Below are 20067 nucleotides of genomic sequence, written 5' to 3'. Positions count from 1 at the left end.
ATTTTCCCCAGTTTACAGATTTGGAAGCTGAGGCTCTGATTGTTGGTACCAGACTCCCATTTCTGGGTCTCTTCCTCGACGTTCTCGCTTTGCTCTTGTCCCCGTGCCTGCCGACCACCTGATCTGGCCCTGTCCCTGGAACTCAGCACCTCGGACAGCTCCTGTAAGGTGAGGGGATCGCCAGGCCTTCCTTCTCGCGAGTTCAGGAGGAGCGGCCCTAGAGGAAGCTCGGGAATCTCGCGAGAGTGGCTGCTGCAGGCAGGCCGGCGCGGGCGCGCGAGGAACTGGCCCCGAGGCGCGCGCACGCTCGCGCACCCAGTCCCCAGACCCGGAGCCGCTCGCGGCCGGCTCCGCGCCGCATCGTTGGGTGCATAGCAGCGCAGCGCGGCGGCCTTTCCGCAGCCGAGCGACAGCAGCGGGTGAGTCCCGGGCCTAAAGGGCCAGAAAAGGGCTTTGTAGGGAAGTTGGGCGCAGGGCGAGAGGGGTCACCCCATCTCCAGCTTTGTACACCCTACGCTTCACCTTTGGATGCCGGGGGCAGGTCGAGCTGGAGAGGCGCAGAGTCGAGGTGACCTTCCCTGTTGGGGCGGGGGAAGAGAATCTCGGGTGCCCCAGACCCCCCCAACCCCCGCCATCCCCATTCCCGGCTCCCACAGAAGGATCCCAGTCTTGGATGACGTCAGACCCCTGGATTCTGGAGCCTGGGCCTTGGGCCCTCCATACCCCCTCAGCCCCACCTGGCGTTCCCTGGAAACAGGCCTCCTCCTCCTCCTCCTGGGGACGGCGCACGCGGCCTGGGATGGGGGCGTCTGGAGGCGGGGTGACTGTGGCCTCCTTTGGGTCCTTCCTCACAAGAGGCGCCTGCAGGTGGGTGCAGGTTGTACTCCCCACCTCCCAGACTCCGCCTAAGCGAGGCGGCAGACCTTTGGACAGCTCGTCTGAACCGCCTCAGTGTTTCATGGGATGGGTGCATTGGCTTAAGCCTGTGGGCCGCCAGGGCTTTGGGGTGGTGTGTTGGGGGCGCCAAAAGAAGCTCATTCCAACGCTGACAGGAGTCAGTTACGAGGATTGGGGTGAGATGTTTGGGAACCCGTCTCTGCCCCTGCCTCTGGGAGCTCGTGATCCAAAGGTTGGAAAAACCAAGTATAGTCTGGACTGAGAATACACTATCTCGGGCAGTTCAAACCGGCAATGCCCCAGCTCCAGGATAAGGAGTTGAGGGAGGGCTGGGCAGACTTTCCCGTGGACACTAGGAGCACAAGGAGAAAGGGAGGCAAGAGGCAGTGAATAGGAGGCTTCTTGGAGGCAGTGAGATTGGGATGAGAGGAGAGGTAACAGAGGGCATTTTCGGGGAATAGTCTGGGCAAAGGCGTAGAGGTGGGAATTAAGCACAGCTGTTGGGGAGCCTGGCCTGTGAGTCCAGCCATGTGACTGTGCGCATGGGGTGGAGAAGTCTGGAGAATTTTGCAGCCTGTGCCCTAACTGTTCTGCCTCCAAGGGGCAGGCCTCTGAGACAGGGAAATGGTTCTTGCAGGGACATGACTGGCAGAGAGATTTTGTCTAGGGCTGCACAGATTGTGCTAGTTGAGATTTGATCTGGGTTTGATGAGCCTGAGTTGCTGAGAGAGGATTGACTGGTCATGGGCCACAGAAAGAGGGTCTTCTTAGGTCTAGCAAACCCATGGAGAGTTAGCAGTGTCCTGGGAGGGGAGCTCTGGTTAGGGGCCTTGGGCTCTGTTCCTGTTTCTTTAACCCTTTCTCTGGTGGGCTGGCTGGCCACCTCTTAACAAATTGATTCCTCTCTCTGGGTATCTCTTTGCCAGCACCTTTCTCTAGGGATGAAATAATAGGACTAAGTACCGACCTCCCTTGAGGAAGCTGCTTGTTCTAGTTTAGAGCGTCCTTCTCAGTTCTTCTACCTCTTCCTTTTCCTTTTCTCCCCCCCTCCCTCTGCCTTCCTCTCCCTGTCCCTGCCCCCTCCCCACAGCAGTTCCTCTACAGGCTGCACTTCCTTCCTTGCTGACAGCCCAGAGTCTCTGAAGGTCTCCTGGAGGAAGTGTGGTACAGCAGGGTTCACGGAAGCTGTGGGCTTAGCCTGACTTGGGGAGGGCATCAGTTGCTCCACTCCTACCCCGGGAGGGTGTCCAAGGCTTAAGGAAGAATATGATTGGCCATTCTCTGTGCCCTGCCCTGTGCTGGGGCCCTCCTGGAAGCCCCATCCATGACGGAACAAGGAAGAGATTGGATGAGAATGAGTGAGCACTTGGTGCCCAATAACTGGTTCAGAATTTAAGCAGTGGGAGGCACAGCAGGGATGTCTGGAAGGGCTTCCCAGAAGAGGTGGGATGTGAGAAAAATAGAAGGACTCAGAGGCGCTGATGGGGCTCTGGTTTAGGGTCAATGGAAGCAGACGGGATGGCTTGATATGATCTGCATGAAGCTGGGTTGTGTGGGAAGCAGGTCAGCCTGTGGTAGAGAAGCAAAACGTGGTGGGTTGGAGGTTTGTAGCTGATTGACACAAGGTTTTGATTGCCAAACACAGGATCAGTAGGGGCTACTGAAGAGTCATCATAGGACGGTGATAGCAATGCTAGGAGTGTACTGTTCTCTGAGGAATATTCATAGTTTGGGGACATCAGGGCTGGAGATATGGGATTGGGTGTGGGATAAGGAGACCAGAGGTAGAGCAAGAGGGGAAAACTTCCATCTTAGCAGATAGGCTCTGGGAAGACAGCAAGAAAATGACCATTTCTATGCCAAGGATGGGGGCTCATCCCATCCTTGGCATAGAAGGATGGGGAGGAGGGAGGGCTGGTGAGCAGGGAGTCCTGGAACTAAGCCCAGGTCCCTATCCTGATCTGAGGCCAGACTTGACTCCCTTCTCTCTGCCATGGACCTTACTCTCTTTACTGTGGGACCTTCTGTCCTCCCAACTTCACAGTTAGAAATGGAATAAATTATAGTCTGTTTTTTTTTGAACAAAATTCAGTTAGTATTTGCTGTCTTATTGATAACTAAGGAGGTGCTTCCTTAGGCCTACATCTCTGGGGGGATATGTAACACCCCCAATGCCTCCCAGCGTTATGAAAGACTCTCAGTTGAGGACTAAATTGCTACTTCTCCCATTTTTCAGTTTAAGAACTTTGGTTTGCAGAGGCCAGTCATTGCTGCTCCCCTCTCCCCCAACACAAGTATAAAGAGCAGAGAGCCTGGAACCTTCCATTTTTGTGACCTCAGCCTCCTGTAGCCCTCCCAAGCCTAAATTCTCTCTGGGCTAACCATGTACACACAAGGCAGCCTTGCTCTGTGCTCTGGCCCTGAGTGCTGGCTTTCCCACCATCCATACTTTGCTACACTGACTTCTCTGTAACCATGGGCACACCTTTGGGAGACAGCCTGGGACCAGACGGGGGTCAGATTGGAGCCAGGGTTAGAGCCTCCTTCCTTGAGGCTCTTACAATCTAGTTATTGCCCACTCTCCCCCTGCCTCTCTTCTTTGTTTCCCTGGAGGACATTAGTGCTGGACCACAGTCTCCCTTTCCACATCCCATTGTCACATGGAGGGCAGTGCCTCCTTTGGCCACCCTTTCTACTAGCTACACCTGAGTCTGGTCATCATTGGCATGTGGCCACCTCCAAAATCTTAAACTCCAGTATCATTCTCTGACCACAGTCCAAATTCTGCTTTACCTACTTTGGGACCTCAAGGAGACCTCAAGTTCTCTGACACCTCCATTTTCTCTATCTCATGAGCATGACACCTTCTGTGTCCTTCCTGGACTCCATGGTCCAGGATTTTAACCATCCTCTGGCTCATACCTTCAATGACCATGCCACTTTGCCTGTGTGTCCCACCCCAGCAGCAGATCCCCCAATTCTGGATTCCACACTCAGAAGCTTCTGGTGGCCATCACATACCAGGGCAGTCTGGTTCTGCTTCCGTGGAGGGTCTCCAGCCTCAGCTGTCCCTCCATCACTTCTAGAAACCCCTTTCCTTTTCCCATCAGCTCTCCATTCTATTCTATGGGAGGAGTATTCCAAACTTGGACTATTATCCCAAAGCCCTTTACTCATGGAGAGGGTTAGTTGGGGGGGGGGGTTGTATGTAGGAGTTGGAACCACACTTACGTTTCTCCACTTCTTGAATCCCAGTAGAAGGAGGGCTCCTAATCTAACATACCCGCTCTGTGCTATGGGTGCTGGCCCTACGTATCTCCTGAGATACCAGTGTCTGTCAGCTCTTTCCCCCTCTACAGTATCTTCAGCCTCTCCACCGTTTTCCTTAATAATACCTTCCTCCTGGCTTATATATATGCTCAAGTCTCCTATCTGGAAAATCCTTTCTAACTGTATGTCTTCCTCTAGCTGCTGCTGTTTTAAACCTATGGCTTTGTCTCGCTAGAAAAGTGATATATGACTGTTGCAGAAATTTTAGAAAATAAAGATAAAAGAAAGACAACAAATAACTTGTAATGTCACTATCAAGAGATCGCTACTATTAATCCTTTATGGTGTTTCTTTGTTGACACTAATATCCTGTATATTATATTAAAGTCTCAGCTGAGTTTTTTGATTTAAAAAAAATTTTTTTTAGGTCTTTATTTAATTTGTTACAATATTGCTTCTGTTTTTTAAGTTTTGGTTTTTTGGCTGTGAGGCATGTGGGATCTTAGTTCCCCGACCAGGGATCAGACCCACACCCCCTGCATTGGAAGGTGCAGTCTTAACCACTGGACCGCCAGGGGTGTCCCTCAGCTGAGTTTTTTGAAAGATTAGTCGGCCTTTTCTTCCTCTCCTCATGTTCCCTCATTTCTGGGCAGCTGGCCTCTACCCCACCACTTCCTGAAGCTGTGACCTCCTAATTGCCAAATCAGCCCATGTCACACCTGACCACTCTGTGGCCACGGACGTTGTTGACCTGGTTGACCAGTCATTAAAAAGGTTGAGATAACCTGTATTCATTGACATTAAACATTTTCATGAGATATTGAGTGGAAAAAAACAGGTTATAAAAGAGCATGTATAAAATGATCTCACTTTTGTCATATATGCTTATGTATACATAAAAACCAAAAACCTAAAGGTCAGACTGTTAAAGGGGTGACCACTGAGAAGGTGGATTTTGGAAGAACTTGTATTTTCTACTTTATGCACTTTGATTTTTTTTTTTAACTTGCAGATATTTTTATACATGTTACTAAAAAGCAACATAATTTCATTTTATTAAAAAAGAAACTTTGAGGTTATATTTTTTAAAAGAAGAGGAAGAATAGAAATCTTCAGTGGCTCGCAAGTCTCAGGATAAAGCTCAAATCCTGCTCATGGCCTTCAAGGCCAGGATGACTGGCCCCTCCCACCTCTCAACCCTATTGTTGCCTTTTCTTCCTTCCTTCCACTTTGGACTTTATCTGTGTGTGCTCTACTTTCTGTTCCTTGAATTCGCCATGCTGTTACTCTCCTGACCTTCCCTTTGCATGTGCTTTCCTGGTTCTTTCCTTTCCTGGCCAACTCTTATTCATCCTCCAGGATTCAGCTCTGATATCGCTTCCTCTATAAAGCCCTCCCTGGCTTTTCCAGGATGGACCAGGGAGGTGCTCCTCCGTGTTCCCACAGCTTTGTGTACTTGCTTTCCTGGAGCACTTCTCAGGCTGTGGTGTAATTGCCCCTTGATTTAGCTGCATCCTCTACGCTTACTACCTCACTTTCAACTCAAACGTGTCTCCCCTATTACAGAGAAAATTGAAGCAGATATGTGGGACGTGCACTGTCCTTTCCAAGGCCTCAAACCTCCCCCATCTGCTTGCGTCATGTTCTCCTTCCCACCTGTTAGGATTGAGGCTTGTCCCACCTCTTTGCACTGGACCTCATGCTTCTCCCCCTTTCAGGGGTTTGCTCCATTAATTAACCTCTGTCTCTACTGTAATTGCAACTCTTCCCTGGATCTTTCACATCTCTAGCTTATTAACATCCTAAACAAACAACCCTCAGACATAGTCCTCCCTGGACCCCATAGCCCACCCAGGTAGTACCCTGTCTCTGTTCTCTTCCAAGGCAGGCTTCTTCAACGTGCTGTCTACACCTGCTCTCAGCTTATGTGCTCAACTATGTAATTTGGCTGCTACTACCCACTCCCACCGCTCCCGCCAACTCCCAGCTGCCACGACCACCAAAGTAGTTCTTGTTGGGGTTACAGGTGACTTGCTGTTGCTGAGTGTACTGAACATTTTTCAGTCCAGCCCTTTCCATGCTGGACCTCTCAGTGGCATCTGTCATATTTGTCCACTCTCTACTCCTGGCTTTGGAGACTTCACACTCTCCTGGTTTTCCTCCTGCCGCATCAGCTGCTCCTACTCATTCTTTGCCAGCTCATCCTCTTCTGCCTGACTTTTCTTTTTTTTTTAAAAACAGGTAATACATTTACCTGATTCATAATTCAAAAAGATGTCCTAAATTTCATCAATTCTAAGATGAACATTTTGATATTTCCGAAAACATTTTAATGTCTGTGTCTTTAAAATTTTGGCATCTTATCATTATAAGTTGGTGGCATTTTTTTCTTTCTTTTGTTCAATAAGATAATGATCTATCTTAAAATTGATGGTGTCTTGGATTTGATGGTATAAAGATACATAGTAAAAATTTCCTCCCACCTACTCCCCTACTCCACATGTATTCAGTTCCTCTGGCCCCCAGGAACCACAATTATTTTTTTCTTGATGTCCTACTAGAGATTCTTTGTGTATATATTGCCAAATGCAACTGTGTATATCCCCCTCCTGACTTAAAAGTATTTATTTATTTATTTTTTAAATTTTATTTTATTATTTTTTAAAATATTTATTTATTTATTTATTTGGTAGCACCAGGTCTTAGCTGCGGCTCGCCAGCTCCTTAGTTGCAGCACATGGGCTCCTTAGTTACTGCAGGTGGGCTCCTTAGTTATAGCTCCAGGCTTCTTAGTTGTGGCATGCAAACTCTTAGTTGCAGCATGCATGTGGGATCTAGTTCCCCGACCAGGGATTGAACCCAGGCCCCCTGCGTTGGGAGCGCCAAGTCTTATCCACTGCGCCACCAGGTCCCTTTATTTATTTTTATGAAGTATAATTGACATACATTACTTTCAAGTGTACAACATAATGATATTTATACAACATAATATTTGTATATATTGTGAAATGATCACCACAATAAGGCTAGTTAACATCCACTGCCACACATAGTTACAGAATTTCTTTTCCTTGTAATGAGAACTTTTAAGATTTACTCTCTTAGCAACTTTCAAATATGCAGTACAGTGTTATTAACTGTAGTCACCATGCTGTACCTTACATCCCTGTGATTTATTTATTTAGAACTGGAAGTCTGTACCTTTTGACCCCCTTCACCCATTTCACTCACCCCTCAGCCCCCGCCTCTGGAAACCACCAATGTCTTCTCTGTGGATGAGCTTGGTGTTTTGTTTGTTTGCTTTTTAAAATTTTATTTTGTTTTAGATTCCACAAATAAGTGAGGTCATACAGTATTTGTCTTTCTTTGTCTGACTTATTTCACTTAGCATAATGTTCTCAAGGTCCATTCATGTTGTCACAAACGGCAAGATTTCATTCACCAACCTTTGGTATCTCATCCTTCTTATAACAGCCATTCTGACATGTGTGAGGTGATATCTCATTGTGGTTTTGATTTGCATTTCCCTGATGATTAGTGATGTTGAGCATCTTTTCATGTATTGATACCCGTTGGCCATCTGTATGTCTATTTCCCCAACTTTTTATTTTGAAAAATTTCAAAGCTACAAAAAGTTTAAAGAACAGTGCAATGAATGCCTGTACTAGGGTACTTCACCTAGATTCAGCAGCTGTTAACATTTTGTGACATTTGGTTTGTCTATCAATATCTCTGATTTTTTTTTTTTTTTTTTTTTTTTTTTGGCCGTGCCGCGTGGCTTGAGGGATCTTAGCTCCCCGACCAGGGATTGAACCTGGGCCCACAGCAGTGAAAGCGCCGAGTCCTAACCACTGGACCACCAGGGAATTCCCTATCTTATTTTTTTGCAGAACCATTTGAAAGTAAGTAGCAGACAAGACACTGTATTCCTAAATATGTCAGCATGTTATCTCCTAAGAACAAAGATATTCTCCTATGTAACCACAACACCTAAGAAATTTAACATTGAACAATGATATCTACTGTTCAGTCTATATTCAAATTTCTCTACTTGTCCTAAAAATGTCCTTTATAGCTGTGATTTAAAAATCCAGGACCAGTCATTGCAGTTGGTTGCATGTCTCTTTAGTCTCCTTTAATTTAGATGAGTCCCTTTACCAATTTTTATCTTTCACGACATTAACATTTATCTTGGAGAATTTCCCACAGTCTGGATTTGTCAGATTCTTTTTCTTAATAATTATTTTCAGATTAAAGATTTTGGCAATAATACTGCATTGATGATCTTATGTCCTTCTGTGTGTATCACATCATGAGGCACACAATGTCCTTTTGTCCCATTATCAGAAATGCTAAGTTTGGTCACTTGGTCTGCCAGATCCTCTCATTATAGAAGTACCTTTTCTCTCTTGTGATGAATAAATAATCTGGGGGGGTGACAGACTGTGTGACTCCCCTCTTCCCTAACCACCTTCCACCCAGTGGTTTAAGCAGCCATTGATAATCCTTCCCTGTATCAGTTCTGACAAAGGGGTTGCAAAATAATGATTTAAAAAATTATGTCATTCCTTCTATATTAGAACTTTTCTTTCCCACTTCCCTTTCTTTTGTGTATTATAGTTCACTTATGCATTCTTTTCAGTGTGTTATGATCCATTACTGACATTACTCATATTTTTTCTTCAGCTTTTTATTTTGAAAACTTTAAAGTTGAAAGAATACAAGGGACACTCATATAACTTCACTCAGTTTCACCAATTGTTAGCATTTGCCACATTTGCTTTGATTCTGTCTATATCTATCCATTCATTATTTCTTATTTTTCTGAACTATTTGAAGCAAGTTTCAGATATCACGATACTTTATCCCTAAGCACTTGAGCACATATTTCCTAAGAAAAAGGACATTTTCCTACATAACCTCAATACCATTATCACACCCAAGAAATGTAACATAGACATAATAATATTATCTAGAGTCTATATTCAAGTTTCCTCTGATATCCCAGTGTTTCCCTCTTGAACCAGGATTCAATCAAGGTTGACACATCAGTTTTTGTTGCCATGTAGCTTTTTTTTTTTTAATATTTTATTTATTTATTTGGCTGCACCAGGTCTTAGTTGCGGCACACAGAATCTTTAGTTGCAGTGCTTGGGCTCTTTAGTTGTGACATGTGGACTCTTAGTTGCGGCATGCATGTGGGATCTAGTTCCCTGACCAGGGATCGAACCTGGGTCCCCTGCACTGGGAGTGCAGAGTCTTATCCACTAGACCAGGGGTCCCCAACCCCCCTCCCCCATCAGTCTGCAAGCCAAGGCCTGTTAGGACCCGGACCGCACAGTGAGAGAGCGAAGATTCATCTGCCACTCCCCATCGCTTGCATTACCGCCCGAACCACCCCCACCCCCCCACCCCTGCACCGTGCATGGAAAAATTGTCTTCCACGAAACTGGTCCCTGGTGCCAGAAAGGTCAGGGACCGCTGCACTAGACCACCAGGGAATTCCCCAACAATCTTTCATCCAGTGAAAGATTTAGCAGCCACTGAGGATCCTTGTCTGAATCAGCTATTACATTCATGATTGCAAAATTAGGAGATTTTCTAATTCTGTCACTCCTACACTTAGTGCTAGCATTCTTCCGAAAAGAATAGCTTGCTTTCTTCCTTCCTCCCTCTTCTTTTTAAAAATAAGAGTGTCACTTTGGACTCATGCATTATTTTTTAATAATGTTACATTACTGTCATTATTTTTGATGCTCTTAATTCTCCCAAATTTGGCTGTTGGTAGCTCCTTCAAGCTGGTGTCCTCTTGACACCAATTAGTTGAATTCCTTCTTGCTTCTGGCACCACAAGATGTTTTAGGCTAACGTTGTATTTCCTTGTCCTGGCTTGGGACCAGCCACATATTTTTAAAGTCATGAGTTCATATTGATGCCTCCAATTCAAATCCAACATCACAGGACTCTGTCTTACCTTCCTATATTCCATATTCTGTCTCCATACCTAACACTGAGAACCCAGGTTCCAACAACATGAACACATTCTCTCATATGCTGTCTGCTACAGTTCACATGACAGAGTTTCAGAATCATCACACTAGTACCAACAGTAACAGTAAACCCGCTAAGATTTCAGATTTCTTTCCAGTTGTTTTTGCTCTTGAGATATATCCCTCTAAGAGAACACAGAGTACTGAGATGAAGTCACTTGGCCAATTCTTTTTCCTGTGTGATTGTGTTATCAATTCACAGTATAGATAGCTTCATTTGGTTTTGTTTATTTCAATTTTAATGGTTCTCTCCAATTTCTTTTTTGTTTGTTTCTGTTTTTGGCAGCATTTCAAGGCTTGTGGGTTCTTAGTTCACACCAAGGATCAAACCCAGCCCTGTGAGTGAAAGTGCCAAGTCCTAACCACTGGACCACCAGGGAATTCCCTGCTTTTTTTACTTAACAGTATATCCTGGAAATCATTCCATAGCAGTTCATAGAGATCATCTTCATTCTTTTTTACAGCTATATATTACTCCATTGACTGATGTACCATAGTCTATTCAAACAGTTGCATTTAGGTTGTTTCTAACATTTTGCTATTGTAAAATAGTGTCATGTTGAATAACATGTATTTGTTGTTTCTTACTTGTGGGTAAATAACTAGAAGTAGGATTCTGGGGATAAAAGCAAAATATATTTTTATTCTCCTCTCCCCTCCTTTTTTTTCTTTTTTTTCAATATGAAAGGTAGCATAAACTATTCTATGTCTTGCATTTTTTTCAACTACTTGTAATTGTGGAGTTCTTTCCATATCAGTATTTTTTTTTAATTTTTTGACAGATTTTATTTATTTATTTATCTATTTATTTATTTTTGGCTGCATTGGGTCTTCGTTGCTGCTCTGTGAGGTGGGAGCTGCCTCCGGTTCATTCCACCATGGAAATGTGAGATGAGTCCTGCTCCAGGGAGTTTCCAGCCTGGCTGGGACTAAGAGAAGGACTAGGTTGGGTGAGCCATGATGTTCAACCTTCTCTGGCTCTTTTTCCTTCCAGTTCAGGACAAAGAGGAGTGGACAGGCCGCTGGGCCGGCTGGTGCCATCATGTCAGGTAAGGAGAGGGTGGGCTACTTGGGTAGGATGTAACGGTGAACTTAGGGTAGGGGTCCCTTTACGCCCCCTAGTTTTTGAAGGTCAGGTTCTTTCTGTCCTCTTGCCCCTGGATTGCCCCTGGTTCCCCACTGAGGCCTATTTATCCAAGACCCTCACCGTCTAGCCCTCTGTCAGACCTCTGACCCTGGGGACCAGGGGTAGCGCATCCTGATGCTCTGGTCCTACTGTCTGTCTGACTGATAAGTGGCATGGGTGTCTCAGTCTCCATCCTCTCTGTCACCATTACTCTCTAATACTCTGAGACCTTTTCATTCTGGTTTCTGAGTTGTCTGGTTTCCAAAGGCTCAGAGCTGGAGGGACCTGTAGGGACTATCGAGTTTGACCCCCACCCCACTGGATAAACTGAGGTCTGGAGAGGGGTAGTGACTCACCCAAGAGCATAAGTGTTGGAGTGGAGGCTAGATAGAACCCACGTACCCAGACTCACCATGCTGCTTCCTCTACCCGGAACTGGTCCCCCACTGAAGAGGGTGCTGCACCCCTGATGGACAGTGTTTATTGTTTTTATTCTTCTGAGAGACAGTGACACTGCCTCAGGGCTACTTTGGGAGACCTGAGGCAGTGGGGATAGCTGGGTGGGGATAGCAAAGTGGTCTGTGCCCACAGGGGCCAAGAGGGCAGCCCAGGCCAGGGAAAGAGTGATCATATTGGATCATCAGGGAGGGGAACATTCAGGGTGATACCATATGATGTGCCTCGCCCACAGAAAAAGTGAACAACTTCCCACCATTGCCCAAATTCATCCCGCTCAAGCCATGTTTCTACCAAGACTTTGAGGCGGATATCCCTCCTCAGCATCTCAGCATGACCAAGCGCCTCTACTACCTCTGGATGCGTGAGTGCTGTGGGATGGGGGTGGGCCATAGCTGGGGAATGGGGGAGGGGGAAGGCTGGCGGGTGCTGGGCATTGGGACAGGGTCTCCACAGGCTCGGTGTCCTTCAGCCTCACTTGCAGCATCTGTGTGGGCCAGTAAGCCTTTCCCTGCCTGACTCCTGCAGGCTCCTCTCCTGGGCCGACTCCCCAGCTGGGCCTCAGTTTCCCTCAACCTTCCATCTAGGCCTCTCCCCATCTCCCAATCACAGAGCAGCTGGGTGGGGGGGTCTCTGTTTGCGGTGTAATTCCTCATTTCTTCCTCTCCTTCTCCTTTTCACTGGAGTAGTTTTCCAGGGAACCTCTGATGACTGCCTCAGGATTCTGGATTTGGAGAGGAATCCTCCCCTCAGAGCCACATTTTTCTTGCTTTCTCTGGAAAATTGCTCAAAAAGAACATTCAGCTGGGATTTAGGAGATATGGGAGGAGGCTGGGCTGGTCACTCCACTTCCCAAGTGGCAGGTTCCTCATTTATAGGAAAGAGGGTATTGTCTCAGTGATCGCTGTGGTTCCACGTAGCTCTGCGTTGAGTCTAGAGTTTTAATGTTCTAAGATTTTGAGGTTGAGAGTTTAAAAGCCCCAATTTCTCATGGTCTGTGGCAGTAGAATAATTGCGGCCGGGGCACTAGATCAAGTGAGCTGGAGAGAGGTGGGACTGGGAAGAGAGATGTAAACCAATATAAAAGCAGTTTAATGTCTGTTCTATGTAAAGAGCAAATAAAATCAGTGAGAACACCAAGGTTCCAGGAAATCTGGGGGCAATAAACAGGGATGGAGGAAATACAGCTGAAACTCACAGAAAGAAATGCTTACCCTCATGGTGAGGGGCCCTGAGAAGGGTGTACCTTCACAGGTGACAGCGTTGTCAGGCCAGACTTGGGGAGCACTGGCCCTGGGCTCTGGGAACTCTGCCCCTGAGAAGATCTCATCCAGGAGCTGGATTTAAGGGCTATAAATATCTTCCTAAGTCCTCACTAGGTGCCCGCCAGATGCTGTGTTCCCAAGGAAGCGTATATAACCCTTGAGATGCTTCAGGGTTCTATTCAGAAGCCAGGACCATAGATACCTGGCTGTTTGAGGCCAAGATTAAGCCCACCTTCCTTTATTTATTCAGTAAGTCTTTGTGGGGCCTTAAATGGACTCAGTCTAATGTTCGAGGAAAGGAGCACCCTTATGTCAGATGACCTGGGTGTGTGTGAGTGACAGCATCAGATGAGGAGACTTGAGGTCCCTGCTGGCTGTGACTCAAGGATACAGTGATTCCAAGGTTTAGCTAGATTATGTGGGCACAGAGGAGGGGGAGCCTGGGTGTCACTCTCGGGGAGCTTCTAGTTTGGTTGGTGGGCTGGGATTTGTACTTGGGGAAGCATGAGAGCACCCAAGTCTTCAGGAGGTCAGAGGGATGGGAGATGAATAAGGCTGCAGTAGTGAAAGAAGGCTTCTTGGAGGAGGTGGCATAATAATTGTCTAAGAAATGGATTAAAGAAAGACAGATCCCAGCCACTGCTGCCTGCCCCATTTAAGTGTGGAGCGGATGGTACAATGGCTTAAAGAGATGTTACCTTTTACTTTTCCCTTTTCATGCCCTACCTTGCAAGAGAAGATGGCAGATGGGTTTCCTGTGCCTTGGGCTTGGTGATTGCTGTGGGTCTGGGATGGCCAGGGGCTGAGGCCATTCTTATAAGGAGAAATTCTTATCAGGAGAAGAGCATTTCTCCCAGGCTGAGGCTTTGGGGCCCTTCAACAGGGCTTGCTGGGCTGAGGCTCTGAGTTCCTGATCTGGAGACGCTTTGTTCTCTGGATTTCTCAGATCCCCAGGAACGGGTGTGGGAGAGGGTTGGTCTGAGCTCCCAGTTTTCTTTCTCACAGTCTGTACTCCCTGTGTGTGTGTATGTATACGTGTGTCTTGTGTATCTGTGTGTGTGTATTCACTGATGTGACTTGTGGGTGTGAATCTGTACAAATGCGGTTTGCATGTGTTTGTATGTGTCTTCATCTTTCTGTGCTTGTGCCGTCTGCCTGTGTTTGACTGTGGGTCTGTGTTGAGTTGTGGGGGATGTGTGTGTGTCTGGGTGCTCATATATTTCTGCATGGGCCTCGGTGTCTGCGTGTGTGTCTGGTGTCTGTCTCTGTGTGTGCACGTGCTCCTGGGTCTGCAGTGAATAGCGTAACGCTGGCCGTGAACCTGGTGGGCTGTCTCGCGTGGCTGATCGGAGGCGGGGGAGCTACCAACTTTGGCCTCGCCTTTCTCTGGCTCATCCTCTTCACACCCTGCTCCTACGTCTGCTGGTTTCGGCCCATTTACAAGGCCTTCAAGTAAGTGATGGGTGCTGAACTCCAGCTCCTAACCCTGTCTCTTTGCCCATCTCCACTGTCTCTTCTCTACATATTTTTAATTTTAATTTTTTTTTTTTTTTGCCATCCTGCAAACTCACTTTCCCTTTGTTTACCCTCAGCTCAGACTGCCAGGTAGGATTTAGGCTTCCTGGGAGCTCTAGGCTGGGGTGAGAGGGCTGGAAGTTAGAACCTTTCTCTTAGTTCCTTCCTTCCTCACTCTACCCCTGGGTGGGGGCAACATAGAAACCGGGCCTGTTCTTGTTTTCCCTCCCCCAGGCAGCTAGCTGCATGATAAGTTTTGCCAATGGGGCCACCTGTCTTGACGGAGCTGTCCATCCTGGTACCCGTGGGGCTAGCTGATTTGGCGCCAAGTGGACCATCTATCCACGTGCCAATGGAACAAGCCATCCATGTGCCACTGACACTATGTGCTAATGAGGGCATCCAACTCTGTGCCAAAGGGATTACCCACCCATGTATCAGTAGGGCTAGCTGTCTTAGTGCCAATGGGTGTCTGCCTTGTGTCAAGTGGGATTTGCAATCTTTGTGCCAATGGAGTGTCCCTCTCAGTGCCAGTGTGATCTCAAATATCTTTGCCTATTGGGCCCATCCATGTATGTGCCAATTAGGCTATAATCTTGGTGCCAGTAATGTGTCTGTTCTCGTGCCAATGACAGTTTCTATCTTATGGGACCATCCATCCATGTACCTGGATGTCTTGGTGCCAGTAGGGCTGTCCAACCCTTTGACAATAGGTTTGTTTATTTCTGCCACAGTGGACCCATCTATTTCTGTGCCAATGGGGCCAACCATCCACGTACCAGTGAGTGGTGCATTCATAAGGAGATCTCTCCCTATGTAATGCTGTACACACAGGCCTAACACATGGAAACTTGCAAAGATCCATGGGTAAACGCTGTCCTATTTTGGCCTCTTAACTAAGGCCTTTAAATGTCTTCTGTCTATTGTGTACCCACTTAAACTTGGAAGGACTTAGAAGTCTTGAAGGCAGGGAAGCCCTGGCCCTCTACCCAGGTGATGGAAGCCATCTCCTCTGTTGCAGGACTGACAGCTCCTTCAGCTTCATGGCATTCTTCTTCACCTTCATGGCCCAGCTGGTCATCAGCATCATCCAGGCTGTGGGCATCCCAGGCTGGGGTGTCTGGTAAGAGACTGGGGTGTCTGGGACTGACCCAGGGCTAGCAGGGTGGCACCTGGGGTGTGTCCTTGGCTTACTTCTGTGGGCTAAGCTGCCTAGCCTGTGGGAACACCATGAGTTATTGGAAGTGTGAAGGGATTCAGGATAGTTTATAGTAGACAGAGCCATAGCATCAGAGGGGAATGAGAACCTTGCAGTGCTTTTTAGGAGTGCTGAGGGGTATCAAGCGTCATGAGATTAAACTGAGGGAAGGAAGCCTTATGTCTGAGGAGCTTGTTTCCTGAGCCAAGGGTTCTTTCTGAACCACTGACACAGGCCCTTTGCATCCAATGATATCGTCTCTCCCTGTGACAATGAGATGGTCCCTTACTCTAGTGGGGTGGCTCCTGGGTACCCCTCACCATGCAAGGCAGCCCCACAGCTGGCCTATTTCTGCAGTGGCTGGATCGCTACCATTTCCTTCTTCGGAACGAACGTTGGCTCAGCGGTGGTGATGCTCATTCCCACTGTCATGTTCACGGTCATGGCTGTCTTTTCCTTCATTGCCCTCAGTATGGTATGTGGTCACCTCAAGGGTTGGAGGGTGGTGTTGGGAAGGGACTGTGATCTGTAACAACCCTTCTCCCAAGTTACAAGAGGACCCAGGGGTCTTCCAAGGGACTCACTCTGGAATGGCTTGGTGGACTTTGCTCCCAGTGCACAGGGCATGGGTGGGAGGACTGGCTTTTACGGTGACTTTTCTCTGGCTCCCATGTCTTTTCTGGATAGGTTGCCTCTTCCCTTTGATTAACCCTTCCTTGTGCTCCTCATTCTACAGGTTCATAAATTCTATCGGGGCAGCGGGGGGAGTTTCAGCAAAGCTCAGGAGGAGTGGACCACGGGGGCATGGAAGAACCCGCACGTGCAGCAGGCGGCCCAGAATGCAGCCATGGGGGCAGCGCAGGGTGCCATGAATCAGCCGCAGACTCAGTATTCTGCCACCCCCAACTACACATACTCCAATGAGATGTGAACGAGCCAAGCCTCCCAGAAGCTGGCTGGGGGCCGGTGGAACGGGGGCTCAAGCCACACGTTGTGGTGACCAAGCAGGGTTCCCCCTTTCCTTTTTCTCCTCCTCCACTTTGTACAAAGAATCAGAGTTATATATATATATATACATATATATGTATATCCTCTCCCCCACACCCTTGGATTCACGTGGAGCTGTCCCGTGCGGTGATAGCTGTGTCTGTGTCCCCTTGTGAATAGTGTGCAGTGAAGGTCTCTGTTGTTGTGGTGCTAGATGTATGTTTAGAACTAAACCAGCCCCCCACCCTCCACCAGGCTGCCCCCTCTGACCTTGGCCCAGGGACCCTTCATGGGGCAGAGGGAGGCATAGCAGAAGAGCCTGGCCCCCTCCCAAGGGTTATGAGCTGAAACTGTTTCCACTTTTGGTCTTACTGGGGAGCAGCAGTATTTAGAACTCACGGGGATGGTAGCGGGGAGAGTGGAGACCCGCAAAGGATCTTCTTCTGCTCCTTCTGATCCAGGTCTCTCCCCGCCACCACCCCCAACCTCCTCCTCCCCTCCTCTCTTCCTGCTGTCAGATTCCTGTGGTCCCTTCTCCTGCCCAGGGTCTCTCTCTTCTCTCTGTGGCTTTTCTTTGTCTTCTCCAAGGTTGAGTGTCCCAGTTGTATCTGCTCCTGAGACTGAGCCCCTTCCCAGATCCAGGAAGCAGACAGGGGAGCTGAGCCTTAGCCCTGATGTGGGAGGGCCCACAGCCGGAGATGCGGAGCCCACCTGGGTACCTGAATCCAGGGGATGGAAATGCAAGGCAGGCTCCTCTCTTCCCTGCCTTGCCTTCCCCTCCTTCTCTTCCCAGAGCCCCGTTGAGCCCCGTCTGCCTATGTCCCGGCTGTGGCCTGATTCTCCTACCCTACCCCTACTGTGTTCTAGGTGGCATCTGCCATCCATAAGGGCAGATTCCACTGCCTTCCCCGAAGAGCTAGGTAGTGTCCAGGCAATTTTCAGGTGTAAAGGTGCAGCTGGAGCAGAGGGTATGTAAATAACTACTGGTCCCTGGGTGTCGTTTGGTTGGCCCAAGCCCACTGGGCAGGTGCTAGGTGTCTGTGAATGACCACTGGATTCCTGGGAGCGATAGCTGTTCTGTTTGGGTCTGATAGAAGGGATAGGCTCAGAGGGCTGGTTCTGGAGGGAAGATCAGAGGAGAAGGCAGGCAGGGCCCGGTGAGAGGGGATCATGCATCCCCCCCACCCCAGCTCACTCTTGGTCATAGGGCAGTTCTGGGCACTTGAACCCAAGGCCCAGGAAGAAGCACAGGCCCAATCCTATGTGGAAGCACAATGGCTGGAATGTGATTTCAGTTTAGGTCGGGTGGGAGGGGCGATTCTCTGGCTCTTGTTTTTTTTCAAATCAAGATTACTTGCTTCCCTCTGCCTACTAGACTTGATTCTTGGCCCTTCCTCACCCTGTCAGCAACCCCTTTCCTTTCCAGGCCAGTGACTGCAGGCCCGTTGTGTGCCAGACATTGTGAGAATGTTGTTTGTAGAGGCCCTGGCTCCCTCGGAGGCCTGGAGGGGAGTGGGTTCTCACCCAAGGAGCAGCTGCCCATTTCTCACTCACTGCCCCCACCTCCCACCTGGGCTATTTAGCTTGAAAAACCAAACCCCGCCTGGCCACTCTGGGCGGCTCCAGCTTAGAACCCAACACCTGGATTTCCAGGTGCCGTCCTGAGCTTTGAGCGCCAGGTACTTCATTTTCCTATAAGGGGAGCTAGGGCCTCTGGGAAGTTATCTTCCTAATGGTCCCTTAGGCTTGGGCCAGAATGTGATTGGCTCTCTCCTCTACCACTTTCTCTGCAGAAAGCAGTTGTCACAGGCCCTAGTACCTGAAAAGAGACCCTAGGTCTAGGTTCTTCCTCCCGTTTCCTTTCTCCCCTCCCAGACCTCTGGCTCCCTTTCTCTTTGTCTCTCTGGTAACTCCAGGAGGCCTGCTGCCAGCCCAGCATCCTTGACCTGTTGGATGCCACCTCCAGTCGATTTCCTGTCCTACCTGCCCTTTCTCTTTCCTGGCTCAGACCTGTATGGCCATGCCCTGGCTCTGCCCTTAGGAAGACCTGCTACCTGTGTGTGGCCCAGCTTGTCCAGGCCCTGGGATGCTGCATCTCCAGGCAACTATGCACTTTCCTGGGGAGGGAGCCAGTATGAGAAGTGGGGGCTGGGCACAGATACATCTCTGCTGGATGGTCTGGCTTGAGGGTCGGGTGGAAGAAGGCCCAGGTCAGTCTGGAAATCCTCAGGTCTTTGGCCAGCCAGTCACCTGCTTTTGCATTCTGCTGGTGCCCCCTGCCCCTCCTTATTTCTGGGAGACACAGACCATTCTCCAACTGGCAGTTGACCTGCCTGAGCCAATGTGTCTGTCAGTGGTAACTGAATGAACCATAATAAAGGGGAACATTTGGCCCTCTGTGTCCTGCTGTGTCATGTGTCTTCATGTGGGCCTGTGTGGAGCCTCACCATGGGCTGTAGGCAATGGGGATAGGGTGGTTTGAGTGGGTCTGTCATTCCCAGAGGCCAAAAGTCACACACCTCTGTGTGGTTCTTTCTCTGAGGCAGCCTCGAAATTGCCACAGAGGCCTTCTGCCTGTTAGGAGGAGGAGTTCTGAGTTCCCTGAGGAAGAAGTAGAAGGTTGGATCAGTGGGTGAGAGGTGGTTTGGTTCAGATGGTCACTGTAGGCAGGGGCAGGGGTAGAGCACAGAGGGCCCCACCTCAGCTCTCATTGAAGGAGACTGGCAGCTGATTGAGGACCCAGGGGCCTGTGGATGCTGGAGAATGAAGGAGGCAGGGAGGTGTATCCAACGTGCCTTCCTCTGCTGCTTTCCCTTTGCCAATGCTGTGTCCTCCACTTGGAGGGCCGTTCTGGCACTTTTTATTTAAGCTCCTGGTCATCCTTCAAGATTCACCTTGAGTGACTCCTTCTCTGAGAGGGCTTCTCTGCCTCTGATTGTTACTTAGGACCCTCTCCTTCCTCATGGACCTTATTCTGTAATTTTTTGTGTCCCTCTGTCTCAAGAGCAGGGAAGAGTGATTTAGCTCTGTATCCTGTGCACTTAAAACATACAAGAGGCTCAGTAAATGTTAAGTATTAAGTGCTGCAGTGATGAGCAGTGTGGGATGGGGCTGGGGCGGGGGTAAGTAGGTCAGACAATCTGGGCCAGGCCCAGATGAGCACAGGAAGTACCAAGAACTTGGAAGCTGGTGTTCCCGACAGGACTCCCCGGAATGGACTACAGTTCCCAGAAGGCTGAGAAGTGGACTGCAACTCCCAGAAGTCTGCGCGGTCGCGGAGGCTGCCGGCGACTGTAGTAGCGT

At 48.6% G+C, this 20067-nt stretch overlaps 1 protein-coding gene across 2 annotated transcripts; it reads left to right on the top strand.

The window, feature by feature from the left end:
• The first annotated feature begins 310 nt into the window (after positions 1-310).
• SCAMP5 (secretory carrier membrane protein 5) lies at positions 311-19155 on the top strand. Of its 2 annotated transcripts, XM_060005588.1 has the most exons (8): positions 311-419; positions 7961-8069; positions 11212-11266; positions 12035-12163; positions 14360-14516; positions 15601-15702; positions 16135-16252; positions 16514-19155. In XM_060005588.1, the coding sequence occupies exons 3-8, from the start codon at positions 11260-11262 to the stop codon at positions 16706-16708; spliced, it is 708 nt and encodes a 235-aa protein (XP_059861571.1). In that variant the 5' UTR covers positions 311-419; positions 7961-8069; positions 11212-11259; the 3' UTR covers positions 16709-19155. The 2 variants fall into 2 exon arrangements, with proteins under 2 accessions (XP_059861571.1, XP_069396570.1); XM_069540469.1 differs by lacking the exon at positions 7961-8069 and having other exon boundaries at positions 348-419.
• The last annotated feature ends 912 nt before the right edge of the window (positions 19156-20067 follow it).

Source organism: Delphinus delphis, chromosome 2, assembly GCF_949987515.2.
Source record: "Delphinus delphis chromosome 2, mDelDel1.2, whole genome shotgun sequence".
NCBI lineage: Eukaryota > Metazoa > Chordata > Mammalia > Artiodactyla > Delphinidae > Delphinus > Delphinus delphis.
Note: the sequence above shows the minus strand (reverse complement) of the source record. Positions and strands in the feature narration are given on the sequence as shown.

Bases quoted from the DNA above. Each gene is read 5' to 3' on its own strand.
- SCAMP5 (XM_060005588.1), top strand. The intron at 12,164-14,359 runs GTGAGTGCTGTG...CTGGGTCTGCAG, and splicing joins CCTCTACTACCTCTGGATGC to TGAATAGCGTAACGCTGGCC. The intron at 16,253-16,513 runs GTATGTGGTCAC...CTCATTCTACAG, and splicing joins CCTTCATTGCCCTCAGTATG to GTTCATAAATTCTATCGGGG.